The 23,597-nt window shown below is 42.9% G+C and overlaps 1 protein-coding gene across 1 annotated transcript in view; it reads right to left on the minus strand.

The window, feature by feature from the left end:
* The window catches only part of trim71 (tripartite motif containing 71, E3 ubiquitin protein ligase), a 61,874-nt gene that overhangs the window by 12,985 nt on the left and 25,292 nt on the right, over positions 1–23,597 (minus strand). Inside the window, exon 2 of the mRNA XM_070897774.1 lies at positions 19,038–19,205. Within this exon, the coding sequence (XP_070753875.1) occupies positions 19,038–19,205 (168 nt within the window). The remainder of the gene's footprint in view (positions 1–19,037; positions 19,206–23,597) is intronic.

Raw genomic sequence — 23,597 nt, forward strand, 5'->3', positions numbered from 1 at the left:
CCAACCCTGTGAACTTTTATCTTGTGCACTAACCTTTTATATGGCACCTTATTGAATGCCTTCTGGAAAATCCAAATGCACCACATCCACTGGCTCCCCCTTATCCACCCTGCTCGTTATATCTTCAAAGAACTCCAGTAAATTTGTCAAACATGATTTCCCTTTCATAAAACCATGCTGACTCTGCTTGATTGAATTATGCTTTTCTAAGTGTCCCGCTACTGCTTCCTTAATAATGGACTCCAGCATTTTCCCAATGACAGATGTTAGGCTAACTGGTCTATAGTTTCCTGCTTTATGTCTGCCTCCTTTTTTAAATAGGGGCGTTACATTTGTGGTTTTCCAATCCGCTGGGACCGCCCCAGAATCTAGGGAATTTTAGTAGATTACAACCAATGCATCCACTGTCTCTGCAGCCACTTCTTTTAAGAACCTAGAATGCAAGCCATCTGGTCCAGGGGACTTGTCCGCCTTTAGTCCCATTATTTTACCGAGTACTACTTCATTAGTGATAGTATTAAGTTCCTCCCTCCCGATAGCCCCTTGATTATCCACTATTGGGATGTTTTTAGTGTCTTCTACCATACAGACCAATACAAAATTTTTGTTCAACGTCTCTGCCATTTCCTTGTTCTCCATTATTAAATCCCCAGTCTCATCCTCTAGGGGACCAACATTTACTTTAGCCACTCTTCCTTTTTATGTACCTGTAGAAACTCTTATCTGTTTTTATATTTCGTGCTAATTTACTTTCATAATCTATCTTCCCCTATTATTATTTTTTTAAGTCATTCTTTGCTGGCTTTTAAAGGTTTCCCAATCCTCCAGCCTCCCACTAGCCTTGGCCACTTTGTATGTCCTGGTTTTCAATTTGGTACCATCCCTTATTTCCTTAGCCACGGATGGTTATCCCTTCTCAGTCTTTTCTTCTCATTGGGATATATTTTTGTTGCGAGTTATGAAATATCTCCTTAAATGTCTGCCACTGCTCATCAACCATCCCATTCTTTAATCTATTTTCCCACTCCACTTTACCAACTCTGCCTCATACCTTGCCAGTCTCCTTTATTTAAGCTTAGGACACTGGTTTGAGAACCAACTTTCTCACCCTCCAACTGAATTTGAAATTCAACCACGTTATTTATGGTCACTCATTCGTAGAGGATCCTTTACTAAGAGATCATTTATTAACCCTGTCTCATTACACAGTACTAGATCTAAGATAGTCTGCTCCCTGGTTGGTTCTGCAACGTACTGTTCAAGGAAACTATCCCGGATACACTTTATGAACTGTTGCTCAAGGCTACCCTGACCAATTTGCTTTGTCCAATCAATGAAGTGTAAAATCGCCCATGATTATTGCCATTCCTTTATTACAAGACTCCATTATTTCTATACTCCGTCAAACAGTGTAGCTGCTGTTAGGGGGTCTATAGACTATGCACTATAGAGTATTGTGGCTTGATCTGGAGTAGACTAGGTTCTATGTAGAAAACCATTTCAGCATTTATAAAATGGACCCAACATCACACAAACACCTCACCAGATGTCATTTGGAACACTGTTACAGCACAGGATCCTTCTTGCTATAATAGACTACAATAAAGAGCTCAGTCATGCTACCTTCTGGCTTGCTCAGTGCACAAGCAAGTTAATGCAGTGCAAGTAGTGGGAACTGTAATTCAAGCGATCATATAAATCACATTTAAGAAATATTCTCAAAGCACGTTTAGTGTAAAAGATAGTTGAATGCACTAATCTCAAAGCTCCCTCCAATTCACTTCAGTGATTTGTAACCGAGAGAAATATAATGGAAATTCATTTTCGGTCAAAATATGGATCAGTTAGAAATTCGGTTGCTTCCTCTTTGGATCTGGACACTGATCCCTGATGGCACGCCTGTTTGAGTTGGTGAACTTAATCGCAACTGTAGAACCAGTTCATGAAATAAACATGTTCCCATGGAAATGTTTTTATCCATGAACTGGTTATGCAATTGTAATTAAGTTCACCAACACAAACAGCCCATTTGTTATTAAATCCTGAGTATGCCATGGTGCTGCTGTTTATGCTGGAAAATAACTGGAACTAGTCACTAAACTGTGCAAATAAATATATAATATATACAGACAGACACACACACAACTAATGAGTTCAAGCCTGACTCCAGAGACCTGAGCAGATAATGTAGGCCAACATTTCAGTGCAGTGCTGAGGGAGTGCTGCATTGTTGGAGAGGCCGTCTTTCAGACGAGATGTTAAATTGAGGCGTCTGCCTGTCCATGTTGATGCAAAAGATCCTAAAGCACTATTCAGGGCAGAGAGTAGGCTTGTGTTTCCTGGCCCACATTTATACCTCAGACACCACCACTAAAACAGATCATATTGATCTTACATAATTCAAAAAGTGCTTTGTTTCTGTAAAGAAACTATGCTAGCAACATGGGAAGGCAGCAAACCAAAAAGTAACAACTTGTATTTATATATGTTGTAAGACCGAATTCCAATATTGATTTGTAGAATAAACAAGGCGCAAGCTGTAAAGAATATTTAAAACCAATACACAAAGTTTAAAACCCAGAGTTTGAGATATGAATGTTCCAGACACCGGGCCGAACTGTGGCCATCTGTTCCAAAATCCTGACTTTTTTTTTTAAAAAAAACGATTACCGAGGAAGGGAGAAAAACACCCTCCAAAATTCCGAAAAACAATAAAAAATTCACAAAATCCGTAGCTACTAATTCACTGAAAAATAATTTAATAAAAACTTTACCGTGCCTTTTTTGCAGGTCTACAACACAGGTTGGGAGCCAAGCAGGCCGCCGACTCCTGACCCAGAACTTGACTCCTGACCCGCAGCCGAACCTGGAAACGTGGACACCCCCACTCTGCCGCCCCCCAGGCCCCCTCCTTACCTCAGCCCAGGCACTTCCGGATTCGGGATGTCGGAAAGACATTCCGAAATACCCAAAATCTGGAACAGCCTCGAACCCGAAGTTTCCGGATTTCGGACGCTCTACCTGCAGCATCGTTTGATACTTTGCCTCACATATGAGTGGGAAAACCGCTTCCCTTCACCAGCACGGGGCACCAAGGCCAACTTGTAGAACCCCAAAGTTGGCTCTAGCTGAAGGAGGATAATTCCAGGTTCAATCTATAGAACACCACATCACACACTAAGCGTTAAAAGGTAGTTTTATAATGTGGCTCTATGAAGATTACTCAATTGTATGCATCTCTATTCTTTCACCATTCCAGCCAATCTGCTTGGCTCCCAACATGAATTTCAAAAAACTCTATAGCCTTTATGCAACTAAGAGTTCTTTGTTATTTTTCCCATCGTAACCTTGGACAAGTAGTGAAGGAAATAGCTCCTCTCGTTCTACATGTACACAGTGCAGCTCAAAAGGCTTTATGCTATTCAAAGTATCATTGTTTCAAAAGCCTTCCATTAAGACCAAAGCATAAGACCAAGGACAAAATTCAAAGCTCAAGTCAGGTTTTCGATCAGAAAAAAAATATAGGAGAAGACTGAACATTAGAAACAAATGTACAGGTTGGTCAAAATTATTATTATTTTTTAAATCAAAACATCTTTCTTGCTTTTCCAGAATTTTCTTATCTTAAACATTTAAAGAACAGAGTTTAAGCACTTGTAATGTAGCTTCATTTTGGAAGGGGATTAACCATCTCTCAAGTTCTCAAGGGATTAACCATCTAAAAATGATGTAACGTGCATTATTGAAACCCACAACATCCTCAGTATCAGCGAGAAATTGAGTAAAGAGTTATTAATTATTTTTTGGCAATCTTGCATTTTCATTTCCTTAAAACAATCCCATTCACTTCAATGTGCACGCAGAAATTTGAATTGAAGCAGACTTCATTTTCAGCAGCTATCAGTAACTTGTTTGAAAACAGCATTATTTTCAGGATGCAACATAAATTCCTGTAAAATCAGAAGGAGGCTCCAGTGGAGCTCAGAATGAAGAGCATCAGCCTAGGAACTTACCGTTGGCATTTACAGCCAGCTCACTCATTACTGGTTGCTAAGGAGCTCAGACACAACTGTGCTAGCACGGAGAAGGCAGCAAACCACAAAATGATACATCATGCTCCAAGCATTTGAGGGGAGGGTAGAATTGTCTCTCAGGTTATGACGAAAGATTTATGCCTGCCACTTTGGCATGTTCCAGCCATATCTCAAGAGGGAAAGCTAAAGGAATCACCCCATGCAACTAACTCACTGCATATGAACTTAAAAGAATTAGAAGCAGGAGTAGGCCATACTTCCCTTCAAGTCTGCTCCGCCATTTAATAAGATCATGGCTGATCTTCCACTTCAACGCTAGGTTCCCGTCCAATCTCCAGATTCCATAGTGCCCAAAAATCTATTGATCACAAGTGATGGCCTGTTACAGAACACCATCTGTAGAGGTCCAGGAGAGGATGGTTCTGCCTGACGCCTCAACCAAGTAACTGTGTACAGCTCAGGGTAAAAGGGCATCATCCTCAAACCAGGATCACTCGGCTCCAGACCTCATTGTAGCCATGGTCCAAACATGGACAAAAAAGCTGAATTCCAGGTGAGGTGAGAGTGACTGCCTTTGACATCAAGGCAGCACTTGACCGAGTGTGGCATCAAGGAACCGGCGAAAAACTGAAGTCAATGGGAACCAGGGGGGAACTCTCCACTGGCTGCAGTCATACCTAGCACAAAGGAAGATGGGCTGTGGTCGTTGGGAGGCCAATCATCTCAGCCCCAGCACATCACTGCAGGAGTTCCAACCATCTTCAGCTGCTTAATTAATCACCTTTCCCCCCTTAATGTCAGATTGTGGGGGGGGGGGGGGGGGGGAGGGAAATGTTCACTGATGATTGTGCAGTGTTCAGTTCCAAGACGTGGACACCATTCAGGCTTGGGGTGACGTGGCAATCCACACAAGTGCCAGACAATGACCATCTCCAACAAGAGAGTCTAACCACCTTCCCTTGACATTCAATGAATGGCAAGACCACAGAATGCCCCACCGTCAACATCCTGAAAATCGGTCACCATTGACCAGAAATTTAACTAGACCAGCCACATAAATACTGTGGCTACAAGAGCAGCTGAAGGGCTAGGTGTTCTGCGATGAGTGACTCATCTTCTGACTACCCAAAGTTTTTGCACCACCTACAAGGCACAAGTCAGGAGCATGATGAATACTCTGTTTGCCTGGATGAGTGCAGCTCCAACAACACTAAAGTCACTTGACACCATCCAGGACAAAGCAATCTGTTTGATTAGCAACCTATGCACCACCATAAATATCAATTCTTCAACCAACGGCGCACCATGTGTGCAGTGATCAGCTACATGATGCATTGCAACAATCCAAAGCTTCTTCAACAGCATCTCCCAAACCCATGACCTGTACCACTTAGGACAAGGATAGCAGGTGCATGGGAACAGCACCACCTCTAAGTTCCCCTCCAAGTTACACCCCATTCTGACTTGGAAATAGTTTGCCATTCCTTCATCATCACTGGGTCAAAATCATGGAACTTCCTTCACCACACTGACTGCAGCTGTTCAAGGCAGCAGCTCACCACCACCTTCGAGGGCAATAAATGCTGGCCTTGCCAATGACGCCCTCATCCACTGAATGAATTAACAAACTAATGTTACTCAATGTTAACAGATTTAAAACAAGCATCATTACGTGCATAGTTCAAGTATACATCTATGTAACATGATATATTCAAGTACACCAAGCAGCATTGTACATTCAGAATTTGAAGTACAGTAAAGGTAGCTGCCCATACAGTGCCAAGATGGCTCTGATCCAACTGCAGAATCAGTTAATACTGCAGGCATGTACTGAATCCAAAATAGTAGCAATCCCACAAAAGGATATACCAAGGAAGAATGGATAGAAGAAGAGCAGAGTGGGGAGGAAAACCATGCCAAATTTATATTTGAATTCAAAAATGGTAATTTCCCTACAGCAATATTTGTAAAGTCCTCCTAGTCTGTCCTCACTAATTACTTTCTTTCATTCATTGGTGCAATTTTATCAATGGGTCTTTCTTACAACTTCAGGGGTGTCAAAATCAAGGACAGGTTATGTTCAGCAGATGATTTAAAGAAACAAATTCTCTTTTTAAAAAAAAAAAGGATTAAACCCTGATTTGAAAAGGAAACTACAGTGAAGGCAACACTCAGATTTGATTCCCTGTCTCAATTCCTAGCTCAACTCAAGTAGTTGAGCCATTAGAATTAGGCTGGGGGAGGAGAAAGGCAGCAGAGTTCTCCCTTTCGATCACTGTCCAGTAATTTCTATTGGAAAGCGTTAATGCCAGGACTAAGAACGTAATACATAAAAATATAAGAATTACGAGGAGTAGGCCATTTGGCCCCTCGAGCCTGCTCCGCCATTCAAGATCTTGGCCTCAACTCCACTTCCCTGTCTGCTCCCCATAACCCTCGACTCCCTTATCTTTCAAAAATCTTGTCTATTGCCACCTTAAATATATTCAATGACCCAGCCTCCACAGCTCTCCGGGCTAGAAAATTATAAAGATTCATGACCCTCACAAGAAATTCCTGTTAATTTCCATTTTAAATGGGTGACTCCTTATTCTGAAACTATGCCCGCCAGTTCTAGATTCCCCTACAAAGGGAAACATCCTCTCTGCATCTATCCTGTCAAGCCCTTCAGAATCTTATATGTTGCAGTAAGATCACCTCTCATTCTTCTAAACTCCAATGAGTATAGGCCCAACCTGCTCAACCTTTCTTCATCTGACAACCCCTTCATCTCAGGGACCAAGTGAACCTTCTCTGAACTGCCTCCAATGCAAGTACCGTATATACTCGCGTATCATGCGACTTTTGAAGACCTAAATTGTAACCTAAATTTGGGGGGGTCGCATGATACGCGAGATACAAAATTTGCGGGTGTGAAGTGCTGGCCAAGATTAGGCTGTTAGGCAGACCGTATCCACGCCGAATCTCGGCAGGTATCTCCTGGGCTGGATTGCAGCCTCTATTGTCGCTTGTACTGTATCTTTGCTGTGGTCTAGAGATCGCCACCCACAACTCCCTCTGAAGTTTGCTGCATTATTAGAGGCTCCATCTATCTCAGCCCATGCTTCTTTTACCCGCAAACACAATAGAGGCTGTGGCTGAACGACGCTAGTCAAGCCAGCTGGAATGATTGCTATATCGGTGTTCGATTCGCGAACAGCTTTCACAGCAGAATCCACTCGATGTTTCATGTTAAGGTCTGTATTTGATCTCAAAAAAGTGACTCGCATGATACATGAGATATATGATAAAATCATGTTTTGGGGACGAAAATTTATGGGTCGCATGATACGCGAGATCGTAGGATACGCGAGTATATACCGTATATCCTTTCTTTTTTTAAAAAAGGAGACTAATACTGTACACAGTACACCAGGAGTGGTTTCACCAACGGCCTGTACAGTTGTAGCAGGACTAACTTACTTTTATACTCCATCCCTTTGCAATAAAGGTCAACATTTTTCATGCGTCATGCACAAGGACCCCAAGTCCCTCTGTACCGCAGCTCTTTGTAATCTCTCCCCATTTAAATAATCATTTGCTTTTTTATTTTTCTTGCCTCATATTTTCCTATATTATACTCCATCTGCCAAATGTTTTCCCACTCACTGTCTATATCCCTTTGCAGATTCTTTGCATCCTCCTCACAACTTACTTTCCCACCTATCTTTGTATCAGCAAATTTGGCTACATTACATTAATGTAGATTGTAAATAGTTGAGGCCCCAACACTGATCCCTGTGTCACCCCACTAGTTTGCCAAATTGAAAATGACCCATTTATGCCTATTCTGTTTTCTGTTAGCCAATCCTTTATCCAGGTAACATATGACCCCCAACCCAGTGAGCTCTTATCTTGTGCTGTAACTTTTTATGTCATCATCATAGGCAGTCCCTCAGGATCGAGGAAGACTTGCTTCCACTCTTAGCATGAGTTCTTAGGTGGCTGAACAGTCCAATACGAGAACCACAGTTTCTGTCACAGGTGGGACAGATAGTCGTTGAGGGAAAGAGTGGGCAGGGAGCCTAGTTTGCCGCACGTCCCTTCCGCTGCCTGTGCTTGATTTCTGCATGCTCTCGGCGACAATACTCGAGGAGCTCAGCGCCCTCCCGAATGCACTTCCTCCACTTAGGGCGGTCTATGGCCAAGGACTCTCAGGTGTCAGTGGGGATGTCGCACTTTATCAGGGAAGCTTTGAGGGTGTCCTTGTAACGTTTCCTCTGCCCGCCTTTGGCTCGTTTGCCGTGGACGAGTTCAGAGTAGAGCGCTTGCTTTGGGAGTCTTGTGTCTGGCATGCGAACTATGTGGCCTGCCCAGCGGAGCTGATCAAGTGTGGTCAGTGCTTTAATGCTGGGAATGTTGGCCTGGACGAGGACGCTATTGTTTGTGCGTCTGACCTCCCAGGGGATTTGCAGGATCTTGCAGAGACATCGCTGGTGGTATTTCTCCAGTGACTTGAGGTGTCTACTGTACATGGTCCACGTCTGAGCCATACAGGAGGGCGGATATTACTACGGCCCTGTAGACCATGAGCTTGGTGACAGTTTTGAGGGACTGATCTTCAAACACTCTCTTCCTCAGACAGCTGAAGGCTGCACTGGCGCACTGGAGGCAACTACAGAGGAATTTTTTATGTGGCGCCTTATCGAATGTCTTCTGGAAATCCAAATATATGACATCTACTGATTCTCCTTTATCCACCCTGCTCCTTACATCCTCAAAAGAACTATTAAGCTTTAATACTCTCTACAATTGGACTATCCTGCTCACATCGAATGCCCACTTGGGTCGAGGTACCGGAGAGTTGTCAGCATCCACAGCCCAGAGCATTAGCACGTACAGGAGACAAAGGGAAAGAAAAGCTAAAAATTGACAGTGGGTAGATCAGCACGAGAGTGGGCGCTGATAGATGAAAGATTCTGTGGCATTTACAGCAGTTTGCTTTTAATAAATAATAATTTACAGAAGTAGGCTAGTCATTAGTGTACATTCACATAGGTAAAATAAGGCAACAAGAAATACTGGATGTTGGTCCTGGAAAGCAAGGAAAAGGTTTCTAGTAGGGCTAGTTAAAGGGGCACAATTGGCCAGGAGCGCTAGCTACTAGTGAGTAGTTTTGGATGGGAGCCTTGAGGACAGAGGCATGGGACTGGGCTACCAAACTTGTTAAGTCACTTTTTCAGGAGCGAAAACACAAAAAGATCTATTGCACCTAGTCTCAGCTGGCTGGGTGTTTTTCCCTCCACCCTTCCCCTCATTCCAACTCAGTACTTTGTAGTTCAGCAAGCAGATGTGATGAAAGCCTAGCACTGATAAACCACTCAAGAAAAGGGGACCATATCTGTAGGCGTGTGTCTTGCCTCAGGATTTGAACAGGACTGTGGTTGATAGTATGTGGTTTCAACCGGAGCCTGGTGGGAGGCCCAACTCTGGAACATTCCACCTTGCAGCAATTATAAAATAATTCAAAAACCACTACACAGACTAAACAGATAACCACAGCTAATCATTCAAAAAGAGAAAATCTTCCTTTGTGAACTGCATGCTTTACGCATCTTACAGCTTATTTGATACTTACTCACCACTTCCTAGTTTTAGCCAGAGGGTGCAAAAAGAGAACTTCATCGCAACTCTGGAATCAATATAGTGCATCAGGTCCTTCTGGTAAAGACCAGGGTCTTGGTCAATAACGACATTACATTTCCATTATAGAAGTTTTAAAGAGTCATGAAATGCTATCTTACTTTAGGAGTGAATTATCCCATGTATAAATACCTAACCTTATTTATTGGAGCAATGGGCACGATGGAGCTGAAGCACTGTACTGAGCAATTAGAGACCAAGATTTAAAATCTTCTCCACTTCAGCAAACGTATCTGCTCTGAGCAATTCCAAGAGATTCTAAACTTGAAATAGTAACCCCAGGATAACCAGGGAGTTTATATTTCAAATTAAAGGAGGGCAGTGGGCTAATCACCATAAATTCTTCAGATTCCATTTGTTTCAGAATCCTGATGGAGAAAGCCAAGTACCAGGCCAGAAAAAAAAACTTTGAAAATGAGAGAGAGAGAGAGAGAGAGAGAGAGAGAGAGAGAGAGAGAAATCCTGACATCTAATATATCATGCACAAACTTACCAGACAATTTTCAAGCAGTCTTGCACCCAACCCTAACGGTCATGCAATCTTGCTGACACACAGGCCAGAAGCAACTCACTCCATTCCTGGCAGTAAAACCTGTATCCAATCCTGCACCCACACAAACCATTCATTAATTGCTAGATTCACTGCTGACTCAGGAATTCCACTCCACAAAGGATCATCCAAGCTACTGCTTACCGAAGGAAGCCGAGGCTTCTGTTTCTGATAAAGGTAGTTAAGCCTTTCAGGCCCACTGAAACAGTTGCCTGAATTTATCTGCAGAATGCTATTCTTTTTAAAGTGGGCATGGAAGGAGTGGGAACCTGCTTAAAATAAGAAAGTGTGTTCAGAAACCTAAAGTCACGGATATTACTTGCACATCATTCCAACCACCAGAAAACATACTTCTCTTTCCACATTAGCATCTTACATGAAGAACTTTACATTTTGCATGCATTTCAAAATCAGTTTTTCTACATTTACAGTGCAGCTTTTCACAGTGCAAGAGCTCACTATGAAGACTTGACAACCCAGACCAGCTCCATTACCTGCACAAACTACTGCTACAAGGAGTTTGTCTCTTCTGGCCCCAGTTCAAAGTGGGTTTTCAGCTCTCCTCCCACAATACCAAGAGGGTAAGCAGATGATTTGTTCCCCTCAAAATCAGACAGTAAGTATCTGGACAGCCCTTTCACCCCCAGATTTCCAAAATCAGGACTCATTTCACCAAGGGGACATTGGCACATATTGTTCTCGAACACAGTACTCGGACTGCTGGTGAGCAAGTTAACCAAAGGGCAGAAATTATTGATGGCTCTGTGTCAGACCGAACACGGAACCACAAAGATCCCAGTTCAATCTTGTTGGGAGTCTCCTGTGTCAGCCAAGACAATTGGCTTTTGAGGAGGATACGGGTCTTGTGATAAAAATGTATGGTTTTACTATTAAATTTTTGATTCGGCTGCTTGATAGCCCCTTTCATGCTGATTCAAGCTAAGACTCCCAGGTCACAGGGTATTTTGCAACAGAAAGCTTCAGACAGGCTGGCTGCAGGCTCCACAAGATGCACCGTGGGTTATTTAAAATGTTAACTGTTTAACTGACCATAAGCCATTGTCAAAGGTTGGCTTTCTATTCAATACAGAGCAGAAATGCAGCTTTCTGTGGATGGTTGTTGATCCGATGCAATTATGAGATGTAGCCCTTTGTTTAAGTAGATTTGATAGTCATTTTGAATATTTCTGTGAACACCTTGGCAAAGATCAAAACGATCATGCCCAGGGTAGTGGGTTTGATTGACAGTTGTATCAGAGACTTTTGAGAAGGGGACGAGATCACAGCTCATGGGCCCCAAGTTTCCACATGATTTGCTCCTGATTTTTAGGAGCAACTGGTGTAGAACGGAGTATCTTAGAAATCGGAATTCTCGTCATTTAGTTTGCTCCAGTTCTAGTTAGTTAGTTAGAACAGTTTCACTTTGGAACAGAATTTTATTTTCAAAAGGGGGCGTGTCCGGCCACTTACGCCTGTTTTCAAAGTTTCGTGAGTGAAAACTTACTCCAAACTAACTTAGAATGGAGTAAGTGAAGATTTTTGTATGCTCGAAAAAACCTTGTCTACACTTTAGAAAATTAGGCGTAGGTTACAAATCAGGCGTAGGGAATGGTGGGGGGGGTGTTTAACGGGAAGTTTACAAACAGTAAACACTTCAGTTTTACAAATAAAGAGCCATCATCAATAATAAATGATAAATACATCAATAAATCAACCAATAAATCAATCAAAAAAAATTAAGAAATAATTTTTTTTTAAATCAATAAATAAAACATTTTCTACTTACCGACTGCAGCACCGGGAGCCCTCCAACAGCGTGCTGGGATGCCCCCCTCAGTGTATCTCTATCTCTCTGTCTGTCTCTGTTTCTGACAGCGAGAGGAGGGGGGCGAGGGGTGGGGGAGAAGGGCGAGGGGTGGGGGAGATTTTGGGGGAGGGGGAGGAGATATTGGGGGAGGGGGCTGAACGGGCCGGGCCCGAGACTTCGGGCAGGACCCGTCCCCAGCACCAGATTTACATGTAGGTCGCGTTGGGTCGGGGGGGGGGGTGGTGATGGGAGGGAGGTCGGTTCGGGTCGGGGGTGAGGGTCAGGTCGGATCCAGTCCGGGTGCGGGGGGGGGAGAAGCGGGAATCGGGTCCGGTCCGGGGTGGGGGGGGGGGGTCGGGTCCTGTCCGGGGGCGGGAGTCGAGTCGGGAGGAAGCAGGAACTGGCCGTGGGAGGAGCCTTATTCACGCAGCCCCAGTGAGGCCATTCGGCCAGGGCTAGAGGCTGCGTGCTTCGGGCCCCTCCCATACAGTTTCGGGCGCCTGGAGCTACTACACTTGCGTGCCCACTGTAGCGCGCATGTGCAGAGGTCCCGGCACTGTTTTCAGCGCAGGGACCTGGCTCCGCCCCCTACAGCTCCTGCTGCGCTGCGCCGAGGGCCAGAGGACCTGCAGGAAGGTGGAGAATACGGAGGTTTTTTTTAGGCGCACTTTGTGGCGCGAAAAACGGGCGTCCAGGTCGGCACTAGGCGCGGCTCGAAACTTGGGCCCGTGGACTGGGCATTGCATCAACTTCAAGGGATGGACCGTCCCCTGATCTCCCGCAGAAGATCAACGGAATTACTGGACAAACGGCATAAATGGCCATTTACATGACTTTGCTGTAGTTTCTGAAATTGATGTGGCAGGCGGGGAAAAATCCGTGTGGAAATTCTATCACTTGTGTTTAGTCTACAGCGAGTGCTTCAGCTTTGCAGCCAGCAGCCAGAGTGCTCTATGCTGACCAGAAGAGCTGGGTCAATTCGGAGACTGCGATATGTTACACAGCATAAGTAGTGAGTTTATGTTGTAAAGTCTCTGTTTAGAGAAAGAAAAAAGTGAGTGGTATTTTATTCACCAAGGAGCGCAGAGAAATGCATGATTCACTTTTATACCATTTACATCTTATGTAAATAAAACCAATGCCGGTTCAATCCCTGTCTGCTAAAGTGTATATTCATTCCACTTTCAAGGAGAATCGTGCGGCAGTGCATGATAGATTCCAGTAGCCAGTATACAAAGCAAGGGACCAGAGTTATGATCCCTGGGACTTACCATTATTTACCCAGATAATGGACAATAGAGGCTGCATGTCGGGTCATAGAGCTTACAGGAATGGCTGTTGAGTCTGAACGCAAGAAAATATCTAGTGTAAGAACCAAAAACGTTTGATCACTATGTAGCAGCCTTGTTAGAATAGCACTTATTGACACCAGGGAAGGGGACATCAGGCTTGGCCATCCGTGACAACCCCCCATAGACCAATAGTTGAATGTTTGTCCCGACTCATAAGTTAGGTCGCTTCAGAAGTGTACTACAAAGCAGTTTCCATTCAAGGAACCATACCACAGCAGGAAAAGGGAAGTTGAAACCGAACTAAACTGAAGCCCATTATTTCACCAAAGCTTGTTCGAAGCACTGATATACTGCAGTACAGAGTTGGGGAAACAGATGCGGAGGCCAGATCGGGTTGAGTACACATCCTGAATTGCGGGTATTAGACACCAAGTTCAGGCCAAGCACTACTCCCTATGGTTCAAGTGCAAGTAGGCTACTAATCTTTTAGGTTTGGGGCAGGGAAAAGAGTTGCCAAGTCTAAGATATGGCAAAAGCAGAACTAGGGGACAAATCTCACTTTTCACCAACTTAAAACTTCCCATTCATTCTTTTAGAACAAGGTACAGCAGTTTTATTCAAACAGCAGGTATCGTATAAAAGCAAAATAAAATTACTTTGAATTTCATCAACAATTTGAGGATGCTGAAAATATTAAAGAACTAAACTGAATGAAGCGCCAAACACAGTCCATTTCAAGTTACAGATCAATTCATTTTTTTTTATAAACAGTCCTGACTGTTTTTGCCAGGGACGAATTCATTGCAGCCAGTTATGACAAAGTTTGTGTCTGATTAGGGGCCTTTATGAGATCCATTAATCTGGCAAGCTTCCCAGTTTCGTATTTCTCTCCAAAGCTCAGCCTGTTTTCATGCTACCAACTGGAGAAAAATACCCAAGAAAATGAATGCATTTGTTGTACTGGCAGTTCCCCTCCCCCCAGCAGCTGATTCATGTAAAAATATGGTGACTCATCAAGTCAGGGCAGCTTAACCAAACCAAAAACCAAGCAGCCATTGGCAAGGAGCGTCAGCAATAGAGGACAAAAGCAACACAACAGGCCATCTCTGTTCTATGACATGCTTATTATATTTCATCATCAAATGTGCATTTAGGAAGGTGCTTTACCAAATGCCGATATATCTGCACTGCAGTGAATGGATAGTGTAAATACAGTCCTCACATACACTTGGCACCATGCCCAATATATTGAGCATGGCTCACTTGGTAAAAGGAATGTAAATATAATCCAGCCTCTCTATTTAAATGGTCTTTAGAATTCAAGTCAGGTCTTTTTGAACTCGAAGAAATGAACCCACTAGACTTTCAAGGCTTTAGGATCACAGTCTTTATAGTTAAATTGTGTCTGACAAATAAATCACTTTAGTAGAACCTAGATTATACAAAATGAGGTTAGCTGCATGCTTATGAAATCAAGCCATGGTTGTTCAGTCAGCTCCTGAAAGTGGAACTGTTCCACATGTTAAGTCACCACTCACGGACAACAACACACATTCATTATGCTGTTCATCTTCACAAGGACTCATTTTAAATTCCACCAAATCAGAATGGAAGGAAGCTTTGCTCAGATTGATGGAAGTACGCACTTCCCAATTGCGACTCTTCGTATTTACTGTGTATCTATGTAAAGGTTGAATTTATTTTATAAACCAATTTATAATGTTCATAGAATATATAATATATATATACTATATGCATATATAGACTCTAAATTGTCACCATCTCACAAAAGGAGCCATGTGGAGACACGATTTCAAATCCCACCACAGCAGCTGGGGAATTTAAATTTAGTTAATTAAATAAATCTGGAATTAAAAACCTAGTATCAGTAATGGTGACCATGAAACTACCAGATTGTCGTAAAACCCCATCTGGTTCACTAACATCCTTAAGGGAAGGAAACCTGCCATCCTTACCCGGTCTGGCCTATATGTGACTCCAGATCACAGCAATGTGGATGACTCTTAATTGCCCTCTACGACAAAGTGAGCACGGTGGGAGTACCTTCACCACAAGAACTGCAGCGGTCAAGTTGGCAGCTCACCACCAGTTAGATATGGACAATAATTGCTGGCCTTGCCAGCGATGTTCACATTCAGTGATTGAATAAATAAAAAAAACATTCCTTTTCATTTGATGAGCTCCCTGAAGGAGGAGGTTCCTGCTCGAATAAGCACAAGAACAAAGTGGCAGCTTAGTGCTGAACAGAAATAGCCATTGTGACCAACACTGAAGGAGGCTGTGCAGAGCATGCCAGTGACAACCAACCCCCAATAAGTCTGCCTCAGCCTGGTGTGCAAGCACTCAACATGGTTTAGCTTTAAGGCGTGGTCTTTCTGAATGTTGCTTAAACTTGAAATCTCTTTGTAACAGGACAAAAGTCAAGCCAGAACATTTTGAAGGCCAGTGCGCATCCGAACAACTGAGTCAAGAGTCTTGAAACAGACAAAAAAATAATTTTGGTAACGGAGGTTAACAAAGACAAAATTCTATTGCTGGGAAGGACCCATTGATATGCTACACATTGTGCAGTTAACAGATGCATAGTAAGAACGCATCCCGGCTCATTTATAATGGCTCCGGCCCCAGGCTAAAGAGCTGTACATGTGAATTTCCTGCAATTACCCTGGTTCACAACAGATCTAAAATTATGGCCAGAATTTTAGGCACAGCAGAAAGGCATCATTTTTCTGGTGTTTTATTGCAATTTTAAGCCTTTTTCCAAAAAAAAAATCATGAGAGAGACCTGCTCTGTATTTTCGGTGTCTTTAAATGCATTTCTATGGCAACAGTGTGAGTCACATTAAAAATTGAAAGAAACTTCCACAAATGCATGTTCTTAAGCATGCAGTGCCTAATGTGCATGAATGACTGTTTATGCCGATTATGTTCCAGCGTTTGCAGAGGTTGGCAGTAAATTGACACTGGCAGACAGGGCACATGAATGGGTGCAAATCTCACCCCCTTGAATCTCCCTTTCAGCATCCCTGCACTTCGAATATATGAAAACAAGCTGAATGAAGAAGACACCCCAAGTAACTAAGTGGACAAACTTAATTTGCCCTAAATCTGAATCCTCCAACAGCTCAGTGGGTAAACGCAGGAAGGCATGTCCCTAGCCCGTGCCACTAACTGCAGCAGCGGTAGCACAGTCGGTGTCAAGCAGACACCAGGGCTCGTGCTCTAACCAGTACCCGTTGATCCTGGTGGAATTGTGTACATTTTTGAAAACATGATAGGGTGTGGTATGGTATCATTGCACCCACCACAGTTAAATAACCTATCATATGGGCAACGTACCGGAGGGATTATTACACGCAAGGAACAGGATATCACTCTAGGACATTACCTTCAGGAAAGGAGACAAGAGCGGCAGTATTAAAAAACTAAAGTTTATGGTTTATTGCAGTTTAAAAAAAAAGTCATTCAGCCACTCCGAGATTTTGTATCATTTCTAAAGAGAATGTAAAATTTAATTTTACAACATTAAACCCCCAACCACAAGTACACCATTCATCCCTACAAACAGGCCAACTTCATTTTGTGTACACAAATTATTTTCCTAACACGAAGGTATGTTGTAGCAAGATAAGTGTTGGGTGTGCTCGCAAGCAACATTTGAACAACAGCCCAAAATAAATATACTGCTGGTGTCGGCATTCATTTAATGTTGAAACCACAATAGGAAAATCAGTGCACAGCATCAACAGATGATCTTTGTAAGTATTCCTTGTGTAATACTTGTACACACCCTCTAATAACCCTTTGGTTGGTTGTGGGGGTGGGGGGGAAAAGAGAAGGCATAACAGACAAGTTATTGACATGGTAGTTGTCCAAATCCAAGAAGTTAGGGCAGTTACGCTGGCTTTGATTATCTTTAAGACCCCCTGTTATGACTCAGCAAACTTACACAATTGATAGCTAAGCCATACAAAACAGAAAGGTCCACGGTTCAATCACCAGCTGAGTTAGGTGATCTCAGCGAGCTGACCTCATCACTCTCTGGGTTAAGAAAAATATCTTTGGCCAGGGCTCTAGCTCCCAAACACAACTGAGCAAGCCCCTTCCAAAAGTGTGCATGTATGGACAACAATTAGGCATCACTGCAATTTTTTTCCTTTTTCACCTTACCCCTCTCCACCCCAAGTTGGCTAGCTTGCTGTCCAGGCTCTCATGAATAGTTCCTTGGGTGCTGTATTGGAGAGTGAAAAATGATTCTTAAATGCACAATGTTTGGACTTTTATAACCATGAATTTAGCAAACTGAAGAATGCAGGACACAGACTAGGGGAGTGGGCAGATATGTGGTAAATGCAGTTCCAACATATGTAGTACATTTTGGAAGAGAGAGAGAACACCGTAGTCTATATTAGTAAAATTACAAATGGAGTGGAGAAACATAGATCAGGGGATACACAAGCAGCAAAAATGAAGGTGGAAACAGTGATAAAAGCACAAATAGGTTTTAAAACTAGGATCCATCAAAATAAAAGCAAAGTGGCGATGAACAATCACTAATAGACTTCGTGGTTTGCAATTTTGGACACCCATTGACTGTAGTGCCGTTAACATAGAAACATTCCAAGGTGGCTTTCAAAGGCTAAAAATAGATGTTGAGCCAAAGGAGGTGATATTAAGAGGGGTGACCAAAAGTTTGGTTGAAGAGTGGGTTTTAAGGAATGTCTGAAAGCAAGAGAGGAATGGAGAAGCAGAGGGCTGCAGGGAGGTAATTCCAAAGAATGGGACCTAGCAGCTGGTGGCACAGCTGTAAATAGTGGGGTGAAGGGAAAGGGGATGCACAAGAGGCCATAGTCACAGGAATGGAGAGGAACTGCAGACGGCACATTTTCATCTTTAGATAGGATAAATAAAACATTTAAATTACGAGAAGGTGGGGGTAGAAGAAATGGGAGGGTGGCACAACAGTGTGGGACAATTAGTAGAAAGTCAGGTTTATACATACAGCAAGGAGGACAAGGAATTAACCAAGATGTACTTCCAAAAAAAATAAAGTGGATAAATTAGAAGTAAAGAGCTAATAGATATCAAGAGCTACTGAAACTTGCTTAAAGGAAGAGGACGTGAGGACACATCTGGAGAACTATGGGTGTGGCAAGATAGTGAAAGAAAGGTGATCTGGCACTGTACATTGGGGAAAGTTTATGAGCTGCTGAGAGAATAGAACTGCGAGTTAGCAGAGCCTCTATGGATGGATGGATCTGGAAGATTAAAAAAGGGGTAAATGTCAACAGTAGGTAAAAGGTACAGGCCACTGCAAATAAAACCAATGCACTGCTTTGAGAATTATATAAAGAGACCATCAGCTGCAGTGATGGGGATTTTAATCTTCTTGACATAGACTGGGACTTACTGTGGGAACGATTTGTATGCATGAGGACGTTTATTGAATGATTTTAAGGATCTTTTCTTAAGCAGATGTTGAGGAAGCATTCAAGAGAAGGCAAAACTAGAGGCAGTAATAAGCTAAGTTGAGGAAAGAAGTTGGGGTGGTGTGATCATGATGTTAGGCTGAAATGAGAACAAAACAAATGAAGACTTAACAACAATGCATTATAACCAGAGTTTCTTAATGAAAGTTCAGGCTTACAAACCTGAATAGCCTGCCGGCCTTGCTGCGCATCTGCTAACAACTGTAGGGTAATTTCTTTGGAGTCCTGTACGGCATCCTGGAGGTAGACAAAGCTGTGCCCTACATGACGGCTCATTGTGCATTCTCGACAAATCGGTACGGCGCAAGTATCACAGTACAGACGCATCACCTGAAAGAGAAGAAAACCATCAACATTGGTCAGCATTTTAAATTAGGGAGACAATTTAATCTGAAGCCAAGGCTAACTTTCCTAATGAAAGTGAAACTTGTTCTGACCAAAAGAGAGAACACAGAGCTCAGATTCTAAAAAGGTTTTATAAAAGCAACTGTAATTCATTCTACTAAAACATAATAGTGCAGTTGTTTCTGTAGAATAAAAATATTCCAGATTGTATATTGCAATCATGGCTCTATTTATCTCCCAAAAATCATAGGATTGTTCAACTAAAAAAAAATCCAAATTCATTTCATAGTATGGCATATATATTATAAATGCAATACTATGTCTTTAAGAGCACATACACTGTCACCCTCATGCCTCCATTGGCTCCCGAGGCCACATGTAGCAGATCGCATGGAATCCACCTACTCAGAGTTGCACTCGTGCTGCTCGGACGGAACCTGGTACTAGGAAGAATACAACTGCCTAGTGATAAGTCCCATGATCCCGTGTCACTATGGGAGAACATACATGGTCTTTACTTAGCACCGCACAAGGGAATTAGAGAAAACATCACTAAAACCACGTCAGCGGGGAATTTTGGGCATCAACCTACTTCCAACCCCTCCATTGCACACAGCGGGACAAGGTTCAAAGATTCCAGCCCTCAGTTAAATATTAGGTTATATGAGAAAGGAGGAATGTGTTTAAATACTTCAATTGCTCCTATTGTTTGTGAAGTTAGCAATAGTTATAAATCAGGGTCAAACACGACTCATTTGTCTACACAGAAGACATGCACAAAACAGATTCTCAAGTGAAATAAAGGGAACATTGCACTTGCAATGAACACTAAAAAAAATGTGAAAATCCTGCCGATCAAATAGGTGGAGTGCCAAACTGTCGAATCCAATTTAATGTTATTTAGCAATTAATAGCTAGCAGATTTACCTGGAATTGAAGGCTGGGCTGCAAATCCTACTGTATTTAGTTCTTGTAACTTAAAGTTTTATATACACGTCTAGATTCCCCTTTACTGGTACAATTTTAAACAGATTGCACATTTTTCACATGTAGAACAGTAACCATTTTCACTGGGTTGATGGCCATCATCATCATTTATAGGCAGTCCCTCGGAATCGAGGAAGACTTGCTTCCACTCCTGAACTGAGTTCTTTGGTGGTTGAACAGTCCAATACGAGAGCCACAGACTCACAGGTGGGTCAGACAGTCGTTGAGGGAAAGGATGGGTGGGACTGGTTTGCTGCACACTCTTTCTACTGTCTGTGCTTGATTTTTTGCATGCTCTCAGCGTTGAGACTCGAGGTGCCCAGCATCTGCTCGGATGCACTTCCTCTACTTAGGGCAGTCTTGGGCCAGGAACTCTCAGGTGTCAGTGGGGATGTTGCACTTTATCAGGGAGGCTTTGAGGGTGTCCTTGTAGTGCTTCCGCTGCCCATCTTTGGCTCGTTTGCCATGAAGGAGCTCAGAGAAGAGCACTTGCTTTGGGAGTTTCGCGTCTGGTTTGCGAACAACGTGGTCTGTCCAGTGAAGCTGATCGCGTGTGGTCAGTGCTTCAATGCTGTGGATGTTAGCCTGAATGAGGACGCTGATATTGGTGCACCTGTCCTCCCAGGGGATTTGTAGGATCTTGCAGAGACATAGTTGGTGATATTTCTCCAGCAACTTGGTGTCTGCTGTACATGGTCCATGTCTCTGAGCCATACAGGAGGGCAGGTATTACTACAGCCCTGTAGACCATGAGCTTGGTGGCAGGTTTGAGGGCCTGGTCTTCAAACACTTTTCCTCAGGCGGCCGAAGGCTGCACTGAAGGCGGTGTTGGATCTCGTCGTCGATACCTGCTCTTGTTGATAGAAGATTCCCGAGATATGGGAAGTGGTCCACGGTGGCCAGGGCCACGCCGTGGTTCTTGATGACTTGGGGCAGTGCTGTGCGGTGAGGACAGGCTGGTGGAGGACCTTTGTCTTACGGATGTTTAGCGCAAGTCCCATGCTTTTGTTCGCCTCAGTAAATACGTCAACTATGTCCTGGAGTGCAGCCTCTGTATGAGCGCAGACAGTCATCCGCGTACTGTAGCTCGACGACAGAGGTTGGGGTGGTCTTGGATCTGGCCTGGAGACAGCGCAGGTTGAACAGGTTCCCACTGTTGATGGTAATGTAATACTGACTATATAAAAACACACTGAAGGCAACAGGAAATGTGGCATTTATTATGGGTCTAGATAAAACTTAAATATCAGACCACAGGCACGGAATTCGAACATCACTAAATGATACATGCCACATTTCAACATCCAAGATGAACACAAATTATTACCTCGTCAAGCAATATATATTTCACTTGTAAGCCCTCCCCATTTACAAACACATTTTAAAATCTTTTTTGTTCCAAGATATTGCAATAAATCTTTCTTCACTGTTTTCAGTGAGCAATCCCTTCTAGAAGCCTGTAGCCCCATCTCACTAAACTGGTTGCACCTTGTGGATCCACCATTACATGCATATACAGATTGGTCAACATTTTGGCCAGTACACATGTGCAGAATAGTAGTAATCCTCGAGAGTTGTGCCATGTCAGACACACGCTGCTGCTACCTCAGCAGGAAGACTGGCAGCAAATTGGGAAGATCCAGTCAAAAAAAAGGGTCTTCATCTTTGTCAGTTATCCATACATCTGACTGTGAAACAACTGGGCCTTGGGAGTCAGTGGTCATAAAAGCAGCTCAATTTACCCCAGGTCAACCATTAAAAAAACATGGTCATGCATTTCAAAATGCAACTTGCTTCAATGGGAGACAATTGGTTTTGTACTCTTGTCCAACTCCTGCAGTATGTCAGCAAATAACGGTACAAAATCACAAGATTGATTCCGATGCAGTTCATTCAAACCTATTGGGGCTCATCCTTGCAGAATATCATCCCAACAGCCTTTTATTGCTGCATTTAACTGATAAATTGGTCAAATTACATGTTAAAAATTCAGCTATGGAGCACCGGCTTCATAAAGAAATGCGAATTGATGCCTGTCCGAACTTTATCATAACTTTTACCCCTGCTTCTCTACTGTATCTAAACACGAGAAAAAAATAAACTAAAACAATATCAAAGCATCCAGAAAGGTACATTTTAGGCAGAATCCTCATAGCTCTTCCCTGACAGTGGGGGATCAGCCTCACTGCTCTTTTGCACAGCTTCTGGGAACTGGATGGTTCCACATACACGTAGTATTCCAGATACAGCCAGAACAGGACACTAGAGAATTTCAGCATGACCTCTGCATTCGAACACAACTAATCAGCCAATATAAATTGAAGATATTTACTTTGTTGCAGATAAATTTCAAGGTCCTGATAACATGCAGATACTGTCTGCTGTTAACTGAATTGTTGGAGAGGGGGTGAATGCATACAGGAAGTAGATTTCATGTTTTGCATTAAGGATGCTAATGTTCTTTTCATTATAAATGATCTTGTCTCTTCTCTATCCTAAAGAGGAAAAAAATCCAGACACACACACCGTAGTTTAGTTTAACTTGATGCAAAAGTATCAGCACCATTGTACAGACACGATGCCATTCAGATAGATGCCAGAATAGCACTGCTCAATTGGAGAGCATGGGTTTCAATGTGCCGCTCTCCCAGTCAATGTTCCCTCGAAGGCACACCCATTGGGACGTCCCACACAGGCCGCTCACCAGCTACTGACGCTGGAAAAGATACTGCGCAGCAAATTTAAAGGGACCACGACCAAAGAAAAGCATTAGAGGGAACATTGGTCAGAGTTACTTGTTGCTATTCTAGTCAGATCCATTATGCTCTAGAGATTCCCAATAGTAAAAGGAAGTACAACAATTTTAGCGATGAAATGTGAGCTTCAGATTTCCCCATCTATACTAATGTAGTATTGACTGTGGAAGGAGTGCTCATTTGCAAGCAACAGCACTTATCCCATGTAAAAATGACTTTCACTCTACTCAAGGAGGCATTACTGGTACTTTTCACGACACAAATAACTGAACAATTACAGAACCGAGGCATAGACAATTTCATTGAACACTCCAAACCACTGACAGTACACAATGCTGATTCAGGCTTTCTTCCAACACTACTGTGATTCATTGGAGAGGCAGTTTCCATAAAGAGTCCACTTACAAACTGACGTTTGCATAATTATACAGGCTACAAGTGGGAGAGCGTGCCGCTGGATTCATTATCTCTGTGTATTGCACTAGAAATCTCATGGGATTCTTACCACTTTCTCCTGTCTAAAGAATCTGCATTTATAGAGTACCTTTCATATCCTCAACTTATTTTGGAATGAAATGTGCCTACCAATTTGCACCGACCCTGAAAGGTGGTAGACAATAGACTAGATTTATTT

The sequence above is a fragment of the Pristiophorus japonicus genome, chromosome 13 (genome assembly GCF_044704955.1).
Source record: "Pristiophorus japonicus isolate sPriJap1 chromosome 13, sPriJap1.hap1, whole genome shotgun sequence".
NCBI classification, from domain to species: Eukaryota; Metazoa; Chordata; class Chondrichthyes; family Pristiophoridae; genus Pristiophorus; species Pristiophorus japonicus.